Source organism: Dromaius novaehollandiae, chromosome 25 (assembly GCF_036370855.1).
Source record: "Dromaius novaehollandiae isolate bDroNov1 chromosome 25, bDroNov1.hap1, whole genome shotgun sequence".
Lineage (NCBI taxonomy): Eukaryota > Metazoa > Chordata > Aves > Casuariiformes > Dromaiidae > Dromaius > Dromaius novaehollandiae.
Window position 1 is genome coordinate 5,269,361 of NC_088122.1, and position 16,900 is coordinate 5,286,260.

The following is a 16,900-nucleotide window of genomic DNA, read 5'->3' on the forward strand; positions in this document are numbered from 1 at the left end:
TCTCGCTCTCGGCGAAGCTGGGGCTCCGTGGTGCTCGCTTCTCCCTGGGAGAATTTGTCCTTGTCACTGGCAAGAGACGCTCCAAGTCCTCGCGGGCCGTTTTCCTAGCTCGTCGCCCCCCGTAACACCCGCCCTTAACCATAACGGGGCAGCGGCCCACGCGCAGGATCTCACCGCAGCAGCAGAAGCCACAGCTATGTGGCTTTTCTCCTAAAATCGCATCCCCCTCTTCCTTAGGTGTGCCTCGAGTTGCGTCAGGGCTCGGGAATGCTTTCAAGGCTTAGCAGAAAGTGGGGATGCCTCGAACCACGTTGCAAGGGACCGGAGGGATCCCGCTGTCCAGCGGTGGTGGCACAAGTAGGGCTTGTTCCCGAGCAGGCTCCGGGCACTCGGTTTGAAGGGCCGGTCCTCGAGCCGGGCCGCTTGCAGAGGCCAAAAGGATTTGCTCCAGGTTCAAAAACTCCTAAACCTTCTTTGCACTTTTTCCTTGCAAAAAAACCAAGGGATCTTGCAAAAACACGTTTGGAGGCGACTTCTTCAGCTCTCAGCGGTGGAGCTGGATGCTGCCCTCCGAAATCCTGGGCCCGAGGGAGCTGCTGGCAGGCGGCTTGTGCGCCCCAGCACCGGGCTCCGGCCCAGCAGCCGCCCGAGCGGCGGGTGGGAGCGTGCCGCCCTCCTCCTCCCCCTCCTCCTCTGCCAGCTCCTCGCGTTGCCGTGAGCGAGGCCAAGCACGCCAGGGCCCGGGCAGAAAAGAGGATCCCGGCGGAAAATCATCCTGTGCCCAAAGCAGCGAGGAGGTGTGCGCGTGTTGGCCGAAAGCCCGCGGTGTCCGGCGCGTCCTCGTTGCCGGGGCTGGCACCAGCCCGGTGCCGCTGGTCCCTCGCCATCCCGCCTGAGCAGGATGCGGCTCCCCGGGCTGGCTCCGAGCCCCGGGCTCCCTCGCCTTCCCCTTCGAGCCGTCCTCCGGTGTTTCCTCTCACTGCCTGTGGTTTAGGTGTTAATTCCCGGTTGTGATACCGGCCGGGTATGTCTAGCTTGCAATTAGGATTTGTCATCACAGGCTGCTCCTGGCAGCTGCTTGGTGGCGCTTCGGGGCGGGCTGGGGCATGGGGAGAGGAAGAAAAAACCAAACGCGAACCAAAAAGCTTGGAAACAAAGTACCTGGGCAATGCAAAACCTCCTCTGACCCAGGCCCGGGGCCTTGCTGCCTCGCCACCCGCTCCTGCCCGAGGGGACGCTTTGCCGGGTGTCCGGCAGCGCTTTCCGGGGCGGGCTGCCTCCCCGCGCTGCGTTTCGGAGCCGGGAGCCGGCAGCCTCGGCTCAGTCCGGGGTGGACTGATCCGGCCCGTCGGCCCTGGACCGTTCCCCTCGGCGCAAGGAGGAGGCAGGGGCCGGGAACAGCCCTGCCGGGGCTCCGCTACGGCCCCGTCCCGACACCCGGCCCCATCCCGCGCTCCCGCAAGCCTTCAGAGCTGCGAGGGGGCAGCCTTCATCCCCGGGAGGAGGAGGATGCAGGAGGGGAAACGCGGAGCGGCAGGAAAACAGGAGGCGGCGAGGCTTCGCTTTTGTTCTTGCAGCAAACTTGGCAAGTTGGTTTCTTCCATGTTTTGGGGATTTCCCCTCCCTCCCTGCTCCCTTTGTTTCTGGCAGCAGAAGGGAAATGCAGCAGCTCTTCTTCTAAGTTAAAAGATGGAAATTAACTTTTTAAAGGTAAAACCAGTGTTTTGGAGGGGGGGAGAGGGGAGCGTGGCCTCGTGCAGCATCCGAGCCAGCGCCAGGCCTCTGCTGCGGCCAGACCGGGGCCAGGTCCTGGGGACAGGTCCTTGGGACAGGTCCTGGGGACAGGTCCTGGCCATGTGAACACACGACTGCTGGGGACGGTCTCCAGCCGCCCCCGGTTACTCCGGGGCTTCATCCCGGGTGCTCGAAAGGTAACGGAGAAAACCCAGGGCGCTCTGAGCGCGCCGTGCTTTGCGCGCTTGCGTCGCCGGGGACGTCCTTGCGCGTTCTCGGGTCGCGGAGGCTCCCGGCGCGGAGCCGCGGATCGAGCCCGGCCCCGGGGGCTGGCGGGCGGCCGTGATGCGCAGAGGCAGGTGCTGGATCCGACCGCTGCCAACCCCGCCTCGGGGATGGAGGCGGGCGGTTCGCGCCGTAGCACGGGGTCAAGAGAAAGCCACGGTCGGCTTTCAAACGTGACACAAGCGGCGTGTCCTCCCCCGCGGCAGCTCGGGGACTCCAGCAGCTTCTAGATATTAAAGTCTTCGTAATTTGGGAGCGCTCGCAGGAGAGGAGGGCGCGGGGGCAGTCACAGGCGCCGCTTCCCAGCCTTCCCGCTCCCAGGAGCAGCTGGAGCCGACAGTTCCCATTACGTGGGCTGTGTCCTGCTGGGGGAAGGGGCCCAGGAGTCCTGCCTCCTTGCTCTTTCACTTTTACTTTCCCCTCCTATTTCCTTCTCTTCGATAGCCCAGTTCTTGTCTTTGTATCTTGGGTTTTTTTCCATGGGAAGAGAAAGGGCAGATGCCACCTCGCAGGGAGGGGGATGGACGTCCCCAAGCACGTCGCTGCTGCAGATGCTCCCGTGTCCTTCCCCTCTCCCTCCCTGCGGGTCCCCACCCCAGGGGCAGCGTTTGCCCCATGGCTTGTCCCTGCTGTGCTGGCCCGGGCGTTTCGCTTTGCCCCTCGGGCAGGTGTCCCCAAGGTCCCCATTGCTCCCTTCCTGTGTGTATTCAGAGCCAGCCAAACCTTGGGGAAAATCCTGCTGTGAATTCCCTGGTTGCTTGTTACTACTCTGAAGGCAGCGGCGATTTTTGGACTTAACTGGCTCGTGTCCTCAAGGGCAGTGGTGGGAAACCTGCACCTGAACCTGAGTAGGTTCCAAGAGACTTTGGATGTCCTCATCCATGCGTCTTCATCCCCTGGCACTGCAGGGATCTGAGGATTGCGGGTGCCCTACACACTCAGAGCTGAGCAGAGGAGGATGAGTTTGTCTGACTTCGGGACCTAGAGCCTGAGAACGCTGGTTTTCCGACTGCTGCCACCAGCGAGGATCTCCAAAGCTGCCGTGGGGGCAGTGGTGGGCCAGAGGATTCCCCAGGCTGAAAGCAGTAGTGGCAGTGTGGAACAGGCCTGTAAAAATACACCAAAAACATCTTTGCAGCCCAGCCGCAGAGCTGACCTCATGCAGCAAGTTTTCTATCACTCTCTTGCTGCCGCGTTGAAAGCCCCGCGGCTGGAGCCACCTTGGCCATGGCCTTGCCGTTGTCATGGGCAGAGCCAGGCCTGCCTGGTTGGGCTCTCCCACCCCATCCCTCACAGCCCGTGGTGGTGTTTTGCTCTCCCTTGCGATAGCTTGCTAAACACAGGTTGAGGTGCATTGAAGATAAGCTCTGCACGCGTTTCTCCTCCCTCCCTGTTCGCTCCCTTCTCTCCACCTTGCAGGAGCTCAGGTGTGACTGTGCTCGCCGCTGGGGTGAGGGGACCGGGCTGAAGCCCATTAGGATTTCCAGTTCTTCCCTTCCCCAGTCGAGTTCCCGGTGAACCATGGGTTTCCTTGGACTCTTCTGAGCGATGCACGGGTGTGTGGGATATCCCATCTTCCCCCCAGTAAATGTCCATCAGCGATGGGCTGGAAACGCTGGGTCCGGCATACCCCCGTGATATCCAGACGTTTCTCCTGCTCTTTCCTCCCGTATCAGCTACTTCTGGATCGTGGTTGAGAGATTTCATTTTTCCTCGCCATCCCTGCAGAGGCAGGAGACAGAGCGACTTGGGAAGGTCCCCTGGGATGGGAGAGGTTCAGCGAGGCAGCGTCGTCCGTCAGAGAGCAGGACTGAGCCACTGTTTGGCTGCAGAGCCCATCCCCGGGAGGAGCTGCTCTGTTAATATCTCCCATTCATCCCTCTTCCCGTAATCCTGCCACCGACTCTGGCTCTCAGCAGCTGGCTCTGATGTCACCCGGAGAGGATTTATTGCTGCTTCAGGTGGAGAGCAGCAGTCAGAGCAGATGAAATCTTATGCCAGGAGGAGCTTGTTCCCTGAGCAAATTGCTTGGAGAAAATCCGAGGAGACAGATGCAGCTCCGTCAGAGACGCACATGCCGGGGAGTGCGATCGCGTGTCTGCTGGCTTTCCGTGCCGTGGAGGGGACCTGCCGCCGTTAACTCCCCTTTGCCCGGAGGACTCTGGCAGAAGAAGCATTCAGATCTTTTCAGAAACCCCTTACTTTATTTTCCCCTTACTTTGTTCTTTTCCTTCGTGGACCTGGGGCAGAGGCAGTGCTGCCGCTTCCCAGATGTAGGATCCCTTTAGCACCTTCCTCCTGCCCCCCGGCTCTCTGGGGCGAGCAGCGTGGTGTGCAGACACTATGTATAGTTCAGTTTGTTCCCAGACCCTTGCCCTGATCCTCCCTTTTCCACACCCTCCGTGGGAGCAGCCGTGTCCAGCTTTGGTGGTGGGAAAGGTCCGTATCAGCCTGGGCTGTTAATGTGGCAGGGACTTGAGGTGGACGTGAGGGTCAGCACGCTCGAATCCCTCTCTGAAGTGCCTGTACCAAACGCACGCAGCGCGGGGAATAAACAGGAGGAATTAGAGCTCCGTGTGCGGTCGCAGGGCCATGAGCTCATTGCAGTTACAGAGACATGGTGGGATAGCTCACGGGGCTGGAATGCCACCATGGATGGCTCCAGGCTCTTGAGGAAGGACAGGCCAGGAAGGCGAGGTGGGGGAGTTGCCCTTTACGCGAGGAAGCACCTGGGATGTATGGAGCTCTGCCTAGGGGGAAACGATGAGCGGGTCGAGAGCTTATGGGTGAGGATTAAAGGGCAGACTAACATGGGTGACACTGTTGTAGGTGTTTGGTACAGGCCACCTGATCAGAAAGAGGAGGTAGGTGAGGTGACAGCTGGAAGTAGCCTCATGATCACAGGCCCTGGTTCTTGTGGGGGACTTTAAGCATCCTCACAGCTCCCATCAACACAGCAAGGCACAAGCAATCCAGGAGGTTGCTGGAGAGCACTGATAACTTCCTGACACAAGTGCTGGAGGGGCCAACGGGGAGAGGTGCACTGCTGGACCGTATACTAACAAATGAGGAAGGGCTGGTTGGAGATGTGAAGGCTGGGGGCAGCGTCGGCTGCAGTGACCATGAGATGGTGGAGTTCAGGATCCTGCAAGGAGGAAGCGGGGCAAAATATATGACTGCAACACTGGACTTCAGGAGAGCAAACTTTGGCCTCTTCAGGGATCTTCTTGGAAGAATCCTGTGGGATAAGGCCCTGGAAAGGAGTCCAGGAGAGCAGGTTAATACTCAAGGATTGCTTCCTCCAAGCTCAAGAGTGGTGCATCCCAATGAGAAGGAAGTCGAGCAAAGGGAGCAGGAGACCTGCATGGATGAACAAGGAGCTCCTGGCAAAACTCAAACATAAGAAAGAAGTGCACAGAAGATGGAAACAGGGACAGGCCACTTGGGAGCATTATAGGAATGTCATCTGAGTGTGCAGGGATGAGACTAGGAAGGCCAAGGCCCGTTTGGAATTGAATCTGGCAAGGGATGTCAAGGACAGCAAGAAGGGCTTCTTTAAATACATCAGTAACAAAAGGAAGACTAGGGAGAACGTAGGCCTGCTACTGAATGGGGCAGGGGCCCTGGTGATGAAGGATACAGAGAAGGCCGAGATACTGAATGCCTTCTTTGCTTCAGTCTTTACTCCTAAGACCAGCCCTCAGAAATCCCAGACCCTAGAGACCAGGGAGAGAGTCTGGAGAAAGGAAGACTTTCCCTTGGTTGAAGAGGATTGGGTTAGAGATCATTTAGGCAAACTGGACATCCACAAGTCCATGTGGGCCCTGATGGGATGCACCCACGAGCGCTGAGGGAGCTGGTGGACGTCATTGCTAGGCCACTCTCAATCATCTTTGAAAGGACATGGAGAACAGGAGAGGTGACTGAGGACTGGAAAGAGGCTGATGTCACTCCAGTCTTCAAAAAAGGCAAGGAGGACCCAGGGAACTACAGGCCAGTCAGCCTCACCTCGATCCCTGGAAAAGTGGTGGAACAGCTCATCCTGGATGCCATCTCTAAGCATGTGAAGGATAAGAAGGTGATCAGTAGTCAGCATCGGTCACCTCGGGCTGCCCAGGAGCCTTCACCGTGCTGCCGTCACCATGAACCACATCGCTGCTGCCCTGCCAGCCCAGGCATCCGAGCCAGCCAGGCTTTGTGCCGTGGTCTTGGTGTAAATCAGTCACTGCAGGGCTGCCACCAGCCCCAGTGCCACTGCCCAGCCTGGATCCTCTCTCCCGAGGCCCCATGGGCAACGGGAAGATGTAGCCGTTCCTCTCCAGCGATGCGGTGGTGCGATCAGCTCTCAGAAGTTGCAGGAGGCAGAGGACTCGCCAGGACAGCTCTCTGCATGGCTTGTCCTGCTGCAGAGACCCCACAGAGTGGCTGAGTTGGGGAGCAGATGCATTGCGTGGGGGCTGGCATGGTTTTTCACACTGGCTGCTGCTCCCTCAGCTGGATCTCTGTGTGGATCTGTGCTGGAGAAGACCTCCCCAAAGCATGAGCTCCCTCGGGAGCAGAGGACCTGGGTCTGCAGCGTCCCAGAGCCTGGAGCTTGAGCTGTGCAGAGAGGGGTTTTCAGCCCTGTGGTTTGGTTCTTGAGGGGGAGGCCAAAGCGGGGAGTGTTGCCTTGCGCCTTCCCGTAGTGCCATCCCCGGGAGCGACCCCAGCCCTGGGTAAGGGATGTCCCACTCCCTGTGGTGTCCTTGAACCACAGGCAGCTGCAGCACCTCAAGCCACCCACGTGCTTATGGGAGTCTTTCCTCCCTGCCACCCTCAGCGTGGCCCCAAAGTGCTGCCCACAGACTCCGGGCATCTCCCCCAGAGCAGGGCACCAGCCCTCCGAGGAGGAACGGCCGGAGGCATCGCCCTCTCCGTGCAGGGACGTAGCTAGGAGAAACAGCAAGCCCCAGCCTTGCTCCTGCGGTGGCCGGTTACATCCCGGGAGGCTGCCAATCCCGGAGGAATCCGGGTAGCCCATCTGGGGGTAATTAACAGGCGTGTTGCAACTCCGCACAGCGCGATCCTGTTCTCGCTCATGCCTCGAGGCCAGTTTGCACGTTCTGGGAGCCGCCAAACCCGCTTGGGACGTTCTGCAGCCCCGAAGGCCTCGGGGGACGGCAGCTGGTGTGATGTGGAGTTAGCGTGAAAGCTGGCTCGCTTTCAATCACCTTTCTCCTGTCTCTCCCTGCAGGGAAGAACCTCTACACGAACGAATACGTAGCTATCAAATTGGTGAGTCCTTTCTCTCCCTCCTCGGGGTGTCGGTGGGGGCTGATGTTTGGGCCATCGGGGAAGGTGATGGTTCACCCAGCCCAGCCGGGTGAAAGTGGCTGAAGCCGAACCAGTTGCGATGGGTGATGGCTGGGCAGGGGAGCGATGGCTGGGCAGGGGAGCTGTGCTCACCTTTAGGAATTGAGGCCATGCAAGGCACCGAGCGTCATTGCGAGTGGGGAGGTCTGGGCCTGAGGAGAGACCATCTGGGTCTTCGCTTTCCCAGGACTTCCCTGTGGTCTGCGCTTACCAGTGCTTTAGCCGGTACCAGCAGCAGAGAGAGCACGAGGAGGGGCTGGTCGCCGTTACTACCTGGTCCCGTTAATGCCTTCCCCAGCACCTGGATCTCTCTGGAAGGGGGTGGATCTGGTTCCCACGTGGGCTGGTTTTCTCTCCTCATCCCCTGAGGCTTCATCTCCATTTTGTACCGGTTCTTCTCAGCCCCGACTGCTCTCGGCTCTGCAGCGGCCGTGACATGCCCCAGCTGGTCACACCCAGGACATGCCCAGGAGGTGTCTGACGCCCAGACCTCCCTAACGTCCCGCTCTCTACAACGGCCTTACCTGTTCTCGTTCTCTCCTTCAAGGAACCCATCAAATCCCGGGCCCCCCAGCTGCACCTGGAGTACCGGTTCTACAAACAGCTCGGCAATGCAGGTACGGGGCCGGGGCCGTGCTGCCGGGGCGGGAGCCGGCCGCCAGGGCGACAGGGGAGGCTTCCTGCAAATACGACTCTGCCGCTTCGCTCCTTGGCCTAAGCTGCCCATCTGCTCAGCTGAGAGAGGCCGCTTTTATGCAGAGCCACGGCGAATCTTTGATCCCTTTTTATTTAGTTCCTTTCTCCCCGCCTCCCCTGCGGCAAAGTCAGGGATGCAGCTGGAGCTGCCTCCTTCACCCTCCTGCCGGAGCAGAGCCGAGCCGGGCTGCCTGGGGCGTGGAGGGAGGGTGGTTGGGGGGACCCCCGCTGCCAGCAGCCCCCATCCCGGCTCTGGAAACGGCATGGCCACGTGCTGCTCAGCCCTGCCGCCACCGCTGACAGCCCCGGCTCCGTCTCTTGCAGAAGGAATTCCTCAGGTTTACTACTTCGGCCCCTGCGGGAAGTACAACGCCATGGTGTTGGAGCTGCTGGGACCCAGCCTGGAAGACCTCTTTGATCTGTGCGATCGGACCTTCACGCTCAAGACTGTCCTGATGATCGCGATCCAGCTGGTGAGCACGGCACCTCCGCCTCGCGTGCCGCTCCGCGCGGCTCGCCCGAGCCACCCTGGGGGCGAGGGGCAATACGTGGATGGGGAGGCCGGACTCTGCCGGGATCCAGCAGGGAAGAGCTGCTGCTGTCCCGTGGCAGGGCTCTGCCTCGCCCCCGCGTAGCCCCTCTCCGAGCACTCCCTGCGGACCTCGGTGCTGCTCACCCCGCTCAGTCCTGGCGTCCGAGCAGGACCGGGCCCCGGGGACGAGGGCGAGGGGAGCTGGGTCTGCGGCTGCCGTCCAGCGTGCCCCCGCCACGGTGCTGATGTCCCCCCCCCGCCCCCAGATCACGCGGATGGAGTACGTCCACACCAAAAGCCTGATATACAGAGACGTCAAGCCGGAGAACTTCCTGGTGGGGCGGCCGGGGAGCAAGCGGCAGCACACCATCCACATCATCGATTTTGGCCTGGCCAAAGAGTATATTGACCCCGAGACCAAAAAACACATCCCCTACCGAGAGCACAAGAGCCTGACAGGGACAGCACGCTACATGAGCATCAACACCCACCTCGGGAAAGGTGAGCGCACGCGGCCGGCGCAGCCTCTCCGCCCGACGGGAAAGGGAAGGGGGCTGCAGGGTGCGAGCTCCCCGCTGCCGGAGGTGGAGCGGGAGGAAAACTGCCTCTCCTGCTCTTTGGCCTGGGGTGGTGGCAGGGGACGAGGGGACAGGGGAGGTGGGCAGGGAAGACGGCCGTGTTAGGAACGGGCCTGTGACTTGTTTCTCCCCGCGCAGAACAAAGCCGCAGGGATGACCTGGAAGCGTTAGGACACATGTTTATGTACTTCCTCCGCGGGAGCCTTCCCTGGCAAGGCCTCAAGGTAACTGCCAGCTCCCGCTGTCCCTGGGAACGGCTGCTCCCTGGCATGGGCAGTGTCGGGGTCCATGGGGGAGTCACTAAGGGTGCAAGAGGGTCTCCTGAGTAACTGCAGGCACTGCAGGATCCTCCTGGGGAAGAACAGTCACTTCTTTTTTGGGGGGAACCCTCAAATTCGCTTGAACCCTGGGGGTAGGGGATTCCCTGGGATTGAGCTGTCACTGTTACCTGGAAAAGGGGGACCAACGCCCCATTTGTTGTCTGACGGCACCCAACGCCCTCCCCTCTCCCAGGGACCTGCCTCGCCCTCGTGCTGACCTGCTCCTTTTTCTCTGCCAGGCCGACACGTTAAAGGAAAGGTATCAGAAGATCGGTGACACCAAGAGAGCCACACCGGTGGAGGTGCTCTGTGAGAACTTCCCAGGTGAGGGCACTCTGTGTGGCTTGTCCCCATCCCCAGCCTGGCCCCGGTCCCAAGTGCCCGCTGGCTTGGCACCTCGTCTCCCTGCCCAAATTAAGCCCGGTCTGTCCCCGCAGAAGAGATGGCCACGTACCTGCGCTACGTACGGCGACTGGACTTCTTCGAGAAGCCAGACTATGACTACCTGCGGAAGCTCTTCACAGACTTATTCGAGAGGAATGGTTACGTGTTCGACTATGAATACGACTGGGCAGGGAAACCACTGGTGAGTGGAGGGGGAGCTGCTGGCTGCAGAGGGTGCTGGCGCGAGGGAGGGCCCAAGGGGAGCCCAACGGTTGAGCCGGCACCTGGGCTGCCGCCGTGGGCACCTCCGTGGGCTCCTCACCGCTGCACCAGGCGTGGAGCTGCTGGGGCTAGAGCTGGGGCTGAGGTTGGGCCCTGATTCTGGGGTGGTTTTGGAGCTCGCTGATGTTGCTGTCGTGTCCCCAGCCCACCCCCATCGGCACGATGCACAGCGAGGTGCAGGTGCAGCCGCCGAACAGAGACAAAGCACAGCCACACACCAAACACCAGGTGAGCCACGGCACTGCCCCGGCCGGGGCGCGGGACCGCGGACGTGAGCGGCTCGGGTGTCCGGTCCACAGACCCGCAGAGCCCGGCGCGGCCTCTGCGCGGAGGCGGAGACCGGGGCGTCCTTGTCCCCCAGTGCGGTCCGTGGGAGATTCCTCCCTACGGATCTGGGTCTGTGGCTCGCGGGGGACCCAGGGCTGTGTCTGTGGGGCCAGGCAGCCCGGCGGGAACCGAAGGAAGCAGCCGGAGGAGGCTGTAACACAGCCGGGAAGCGCCAGGCCTGGCCTCCAGCTGGCAAGCGGCGAGCTTTCGCCCTGGCCGGAAGGTGGGTGCCGGCACGGTACAGGCCGAGCCACCTCCACCTGGACGACGTTCCTGGTGCCGCATCCCCACTGGGAAGCTGGGCCTGTGCGGTGCGGCACGGCGTCACTTCTCGTGTATGATCGGGATGGGGACACGGGACGAGGGAGAGGACTGCTACGGCCTCAGGGAGGATTTGAGGGGCAGCTCGGCGGCGTGTAGCTCCCGCTGAGCAGCGCGTGCCCCCGTGCCGGAGAGGGGGCCGGCTTCTCCCTGGATCCAGCAGGGCACTTGGGGCTGAGCCTGGAGCAGCCCTGAGGCAGAGGGATGGGCGCAGGCAGCACCCAGCCTGGGAGGCTGCGGCAGAGCAGCCCGCGGCCCCGGAGCATCCCAGCCCTGGCCTCTGGTCTCGTAGCCTCTCCGTCCCCTCACGCGGAGAACGTGGCGTTGGGCCTGCTGCCATTTGAGAGCAGAGCTCACGCGTTTCCCCACCGCCCCTGCACAGACCCTCGTCCTCCCGGCTCGAACCGCCAAGGGCAGCTGCAAAAGGGCTGCTGGAGCGGCGGGTGCAGCGCCCGGTTCTCCCTCGCCCGCGTGTCGGCCCAGCAGCACCCTCGCCGCTCCGGGCTGAGCGCGGGGAGCCTGGCACAGCCCCGCTCTCGCAGCCGGCAGCTGGGCAGCGCTTCTTTCCGGCGAGGGGAAGGTCTCCAAAGCGCCTCATCCCTGGGAACCTGTTCCCGGTGCGATCTGCTCTCTGCCTCCAGCCGCTGAGAAATGCCGTTAGTTCTCCCACCTCGAGGGCAGCGAAGAAGCAAAGCCCCAAACTCGCGTAGGGAGAGGGGCGGCATAGGAGCCGTTGCCACCCCGGGGCTCCGGGGCCCCCCAGCACCCGCAGGGCTGCGTGACATCCGCCGTAGCGAGGGGCTGGCGATGGGGCGACGCGATGCTGCGGGAAAACGGAGGATCCCGGGAAAGCAGAGCAGCTGCAGCTGCGGCACAACCCGGTTCCTGCAGCCGCCCCGCGTCTGCCTCCCAACGCGGCGCTGGTGGGAGAGCGCTCGGCCGTGTTGCCTCGACCCCCCTGCCGTCTCCCGCACGGCGGGCGGCCCGGCTGCGCCCACCGGCTCCGCAGCGCGGCGACACCGGCCCCCGGGGCAGCGGGCACTTGGGACACGTGGCGGGACGGGCGCGTGCCCCACGGCACCGCGGCGGTGGCTTGCCGGGGCCCCTCTGCGGGGCGATGCTCTCCGACTGCCTCTCCGCCATCACAGACTCGAGCTGCTCTGGTCATGGTTTTGCTTTTGCATGTCTTATTTTCTCAACTCCTTTTGCCGCTCCTGCCCGCCCTTTCCCTCCACGTCTCCTTTCTCTCCCCCATTCTTCCTCTTTTTCTTTTCTTTTGTTTCTTTTCATTCTGTTCCTCCTGCCTGTCGCGAGCAGCCTCCCGAGGGGACGGAGTTGTGGGATCCTCAGGCCGCTGGGCAGCCTGCCGAGGAGCCTTTGGGAGCTCACCTGGCAGCCGGCAGGCTCGGGGGGTCCGTCCAGGTACACGCAACCACGCGCCGAGGGCAGGGGCGGGCGGGCGAGGGGGCCCATTCAGCCTGCGGCGCGCGGCCTGGCTCTGCGCCCGGGCTGAGCGACCACGCTGGGCCCTCGGCCCCGTTCCTCCGCCCCGGGGGCGGCCAAAGGGCTCCGCGCGCCCGGGCTCTCGCCTGCCCCGCGGCGCACGGGGCCTTGCCGGGGGCTGCCGCAGCTTGCCGGGGGCTGCCGCGGGCGCTCGGAGGGCGGTTGGGGCAGGTCGCTGGCTCCGGGCGCCGCGACGGCACGGCGGGGGCAGGCATCGAGCTCTGCCCCGGCGCTGCCGGTCCCAGCGGCGTCAGCCCAGCTGGGGCTTTTCCCTGGCCTCCATTAATTGAACGGAGCTTGGAGCCCGGCTCGGTGGCCCCTTGCCCGGGCCTCGGCCTCGACCTCGTCCCTGTCCGCCGTCAGCTCGCGGCTCTCCGCCGCTCGCCTCGCACGCCGGCTGGGCTGGAGCCCGCGCGGTTCGCGGGGGCGGCAGTGCTGTGCTGGGCCGCCGCAGCCCCCCCTCGTCTCGGCCTGCCGCTGCTTCCTCTCCGCCTCCGCTGCCGTCCCCGCCGGGCGCTGCCGCCTCCGCCGCTCGCGAGGCTGCTCCGGGGGGGCTCCTCCGCCGGCGCGCTCCCTCCCGGACGTCGCTCCCGGCCTGGTCGCGGCCCGGCTCGCGCGCTGCCTCGCTCCTCCCATTTCGGTCCCTGCTCGGTGCCGGCGGCCGTCCCCACTCTCGCTGTGGCAAAACCTCCCTCCCGGCCTCCATCCGCGCCCCGGCTGCGCTGTGGGGGGGAGCCGATGGCGGGGGGGCTCAGGGCTTGTTTCGGGGGGCAGGGGGGGTTATAGCTTGAATGGTCCCTGCTGGCTGCGTCCGTCCGATGAGCTCGGGAAGGGCTGAGCGTCCTTGCTGGGATGGCCTGGCACTGCCGCCATCGCTTGGGTCACCCCGGCCCTGCCGGGGGGGGGGGGGGGGGGGGGGGCAGCGGGAGCAGGGGGCTCCAGCGAGACCCCCCGCTGCTGGCCCCAGCCCCAGCCTCGCTTCGCCGGCATCGAGCCCCTCCCGGGCCGGGCCGTGGTGGGGGGCAGCCGCGTGGGACCGCAGGGCTCCTCTCCCGGCGGGTGCATGGGGCGGCCCGGGAGCCGGGAGCGCTGCCAGGGGCTCCTGGAGACCCGCCGGGGTGGGGGACAGGACCAAACCCCCCCCCGCCCCCCCCCCCAATGCAGATGGGGTGATGGAGCCGCTCAGGGACCAGTTGGGTTTTCCTCGGTGCTGAGGCCGGCGAGCCGAGCCCGGGCACCGCTTGCGGGATTAGGGCCTCATCCTGGGGGCTGCTGGCGCCCCGGGCCAGGCCGGCTCGCTCCGGGCAGGGCCGGGGGGGCCGGGGCAGCCCCTGGGCCTGCAGCTCTGTGGGACACCTGGGGAGGGGGGTGTCTGGGGCGGGGGGGGGACCAAGGCTCAGCACCAGCACCCCGGGCCACCCCGGCACTGACGCTCGCCTTCCCCCCCCAGGTGATGAGCTCCACCAACGGCGAGCTGAACACGGACGACCCGACCGCCGGCCATTCGAACGCCCCCATCACAGCCCCCACCGAGGTGGAGGTGACAGACGATACAAAGTAAGGAGAAGCCGCCGGTGTCCCCCGCGTCCCCGCAGGGGACAGCTCTGCCCCATGGGCCCCCCCCCAACCCGGGGGTGGCTCTGACGGGGTCTCCCTCGCTCTCCCCCCTCCAGGTGCTGCTGCTTCTTCAAGAGGAGGAAGAGGAAAACCACGAAGCGGCGGAAGTGAGCGGCGGGGCCCGTGGAGCGGCGTGCGCGGCGGCTCCTCTCCCTCCGGCCGCGGCCGGCTGGCGGCACACGGAGCCGGCGGGGGCTTCGCCTCGGCTCGGCCGGGGGGACACGGGCCGGGCCTGGCGGCCTCCCCCCCCCCGCCCCGGCCGGCGCCGGGCCCAAACTGCTCGCCCTTGCCGCTCGCCCGGCGCGGGGCCGTTGACTCGAGCCGAGCCCGACTTCGCTGAAGTTCCTGCGTCCGTCAAAAAGAAAAAAAAAAAAAAAAAAAAAGAAAAAAAAAAGGAAAAGAAACCGAAACAAAGCCGCAGCGTCACTTGCTTTTGAGTCTATAACTAGTCTGAAAACAGGGATCAACTCTACGGACTCCAACACGTCGCTGTCCTAGGAGAAGCAGAAGACAAAGTCGAGAGCGGTGGGCGAAGGAGGAAAATTTTTTTTTTTTTTTTTTTTTTCTCCTGTTGCTTCTTTGTCTCTTAAGTTAATTTAAAGTGAGTCTCGGTGCAGCGTGCTGAGTCGTCAGTCTTTGACCGTCATCTGCAGTGTTAAAATCCTGCTTTTTCTTCAGGCCTCCCCCTCCAAAATCCTTCCCCTTTCGGTTTCGCTCCTCTTTGGGTCCAACCCTCTGGGACCGGCAGCGCCAGGGCTCTGGTACGGGGCGGGGGGAGGTGGGAAGACTGGGGAAAAACTCGTTTACACTTCATTTTACGATGCACTTTTGCTAGCAATACAGGCGCGGGGTGGTCTTGCCATGGCCAGGGCAACGCTCTCCCGCCTGGCTGGGGGACGCCTGGCCGAGACCAAAGGGCCCCAGGAAGGGACAGTGCAGGACAAGGTAGAAAAAAATATATATATAAAATATATATTTATATGTCTTAGCGCTGGCTCTGCGATGGCGTAGGATGCACGGGGCTGGCTTTGTTTCCCTGACAGCTTTTGGGGGGATTGAGCAGCACCGGGGGGGGGGGGGGGTGGTGGATAGCACAGGGCCCCGGCACAGCCGTGGGGCACTGGAATCAGGCTTTTTTGGGGCTCAGTTTGTAAAAAATGAACCATTTGCTGTTTGTCCAGGCTCCTGGCCGTGGCCAAGTGCCTCCCCGGGGCCAGGAGGTGCTCGGTGCCTGCGAGCACCACGGTGCCAGAGCCGCTCATGGGCATCTGGTGCCAGCAAGGGCTTTGCCCACCTTGGCCTGAGCCCCAGGGTGGGGGTTTTTTTTTTGGGGGGGGGGTGTTAAACTGGATTTTTAGCAATGCTCTCACACACACGCACCCCCACCCCTGTCCCCAGCCAGCCCCCAAAGCCACTGCAGCATTTCCACGTGCCTGAAGCCGCGCGCTGGGGTGTGTATTGCTCACAACACATTTTTGGGAGGGGTTGGGGCACACTTGTATTTACCAAAACCCTGTTGTTTTCCCCTAACAGAGGGGGAGCGGGAGGGGAGAACGGGCCCATCTGTGGCTGCCACAAAGCATTTGTCCAACCCCACCATCGCCGAACCGTGGGCTGTCTGTGCGTCCGTCCGTCCCCCAAGGCCGCGCGGGGCCGGGAGCCACCAGCACCAGCCCCAGCCCGCAGGGCCCCACGCTGGGCCCCTCGTCTCCCTCCCTTAGGGGTTTCACCCCCGCCCCGTGGCCAGGTCCCGGCTGAGCCTTCGGCCTCGCTTAGCTCCTGGCTGCACCAGGGGCTGGGAAAGGGCAGCCCGGCCGCTGCTAGCGCCTTCGCACCCCTGCGCGGAGACCCCCGGGGAGGGGGGGTTTGCAATGTTTGCCCTTGTTTCGCCAACAAGGCAAACAGGAAAAATATATATATATATATATATATATATATATATATATCTCGCCTTAAATCTTCACTGGAAGCGGACCCGTCTCAGAGCATCAGTTCAGACAATCCCGGGCAGAGGATGAAGAGGAGCCGTGCGGGAAAGGGCCGCTGCTCCCCCCCGGGGGCTGTAACGCCGTGGCAAGCAGCAGCAGGGCCCCGCGCGCCCTCGTCGTCGTGTCCTTCCAGGGAGGAGGCCAAACCCTGCGGTTGTACGTGTGCGGCTCCGAAGCAGAGGGCGTTTGGGCCATTGCGAGTTTAGTTATTGCTTTAAAACAGACGTGTACAGAAATTGCATTTAAATTTCTCTGATGCTTCCTTGAAGCCATAGAGTTTAGGGGCTTTTTTTAAAAAAAATAAAATAAAAATAAAAAAATTAAAAAAAAAATCCCTTAAAACTCTCTACTTTCTTCTGTGCTCCATGGCATGGCCCTGAGGGTGGGGACACAGAGGAGCACCCTGTCCCCCAGCCCTTGTCCCCCATCCCTGGGGCAGGGCAAGGCCAGGCTGGGGGCCACCAGGCGATTTGGCCCCTTGTATTTGTCCCCAGCAGAGGGGACAGCCACCCGCTGCCACCGCATCTTCCCAGCTGCTAAATAATATCGAGCTTAAAGCTAGTCTAAGTTTCTTTTTCACCTAACGCAGCAGGAGCGAGGGCTGGGGGAGCTCGGCAGCACAGCAGCGATGGCCCATGGCTGCGGGCAGCTCCCTGCCCGTCCCAGCTCTCCCGGGCGCAGCAAGGCAAAATGCTCCAGCAGCAGGAGCTCGCTCCGAAACGCTGCTCCGGCACCCGTGGACTGCAGGGGGATGCGGGGGGCAGGTCCTAGCCCAGCTCCCTCCCCTCTTTACAGCAGGTGTTTAATCATCGAAAACCTTCAAGGTTTTTAATTAAAGAATTTCAGTCTTAAAATGACGGCCTAAACGTGACACAGACCCGGAGGGGGTAACGTAGGCGCTCGGCCCCCGAATAAGTGGCCCATCGCTCCCTGCCTTCCTCACGGCACCTCTGGGAGCCCGGACTCAAATCACGAAGAAAC

The 16,900-nt window shown here is 62.9% G+C and overlaps 1 protein-coding gene across 4 annotated transcripts in view; it reads left to right on the top strand.

Annotated features, from left to right (window-relative positions):
- CSNK1G2 (casein kinase 1 gamma 2) overlaps positions 1-14,547 on the top strand; it is a 43,623-nt gene extending 29,076 nt beyond the window's left edge. For 3 of the 4 annotated variants that reach the window (XM_064497226.1, XM_064497225.1, XM_064497224.1), the window contains exons 3-12: positions 7,253-7,293; positions 7,919-7,988; positions 8,392-8,540; positions 8,866-9,100; positions 9,316-9,401; positions 9,737-9,821; positions 9,935-10,083; positions 10,308-10,391; positions 13,765-13,871; positions 13,988-14,547. In XM_064497226.1, coding sequence (XP_064353296.1) covers positions 7,253-7,293; positions 7,919-7,988; positions 8,392-8,540; positions 8,866-9,100; positions 9,316-9,401; positions 9,737-9,821; positions 9,935-10,083; positions 10,308-10,391; positions 13,765-13,871; positions 13,988-14,042 — 1,061 coding nt within the window. In that variant the 3' untranslated portion in view covers positions 14,043-14,547. The remainder of the gene's footprint in view (positions 1-7,252; positions 7,294-7,918; positions 7,989-8,391; positions 8,541-8,865; positions 9,101-9,315; positions 9,402-9,736; positions 9,822-9,934; positions 10,084-10,307; positions 10,392-13,764; positions 13,872-13,987) is intronic. The other variant, XM_064497227.1, reaches the window with a different exon arrangement.
- Positions 14,548-16,900: the final 2,353 nt, after the last annotated feature.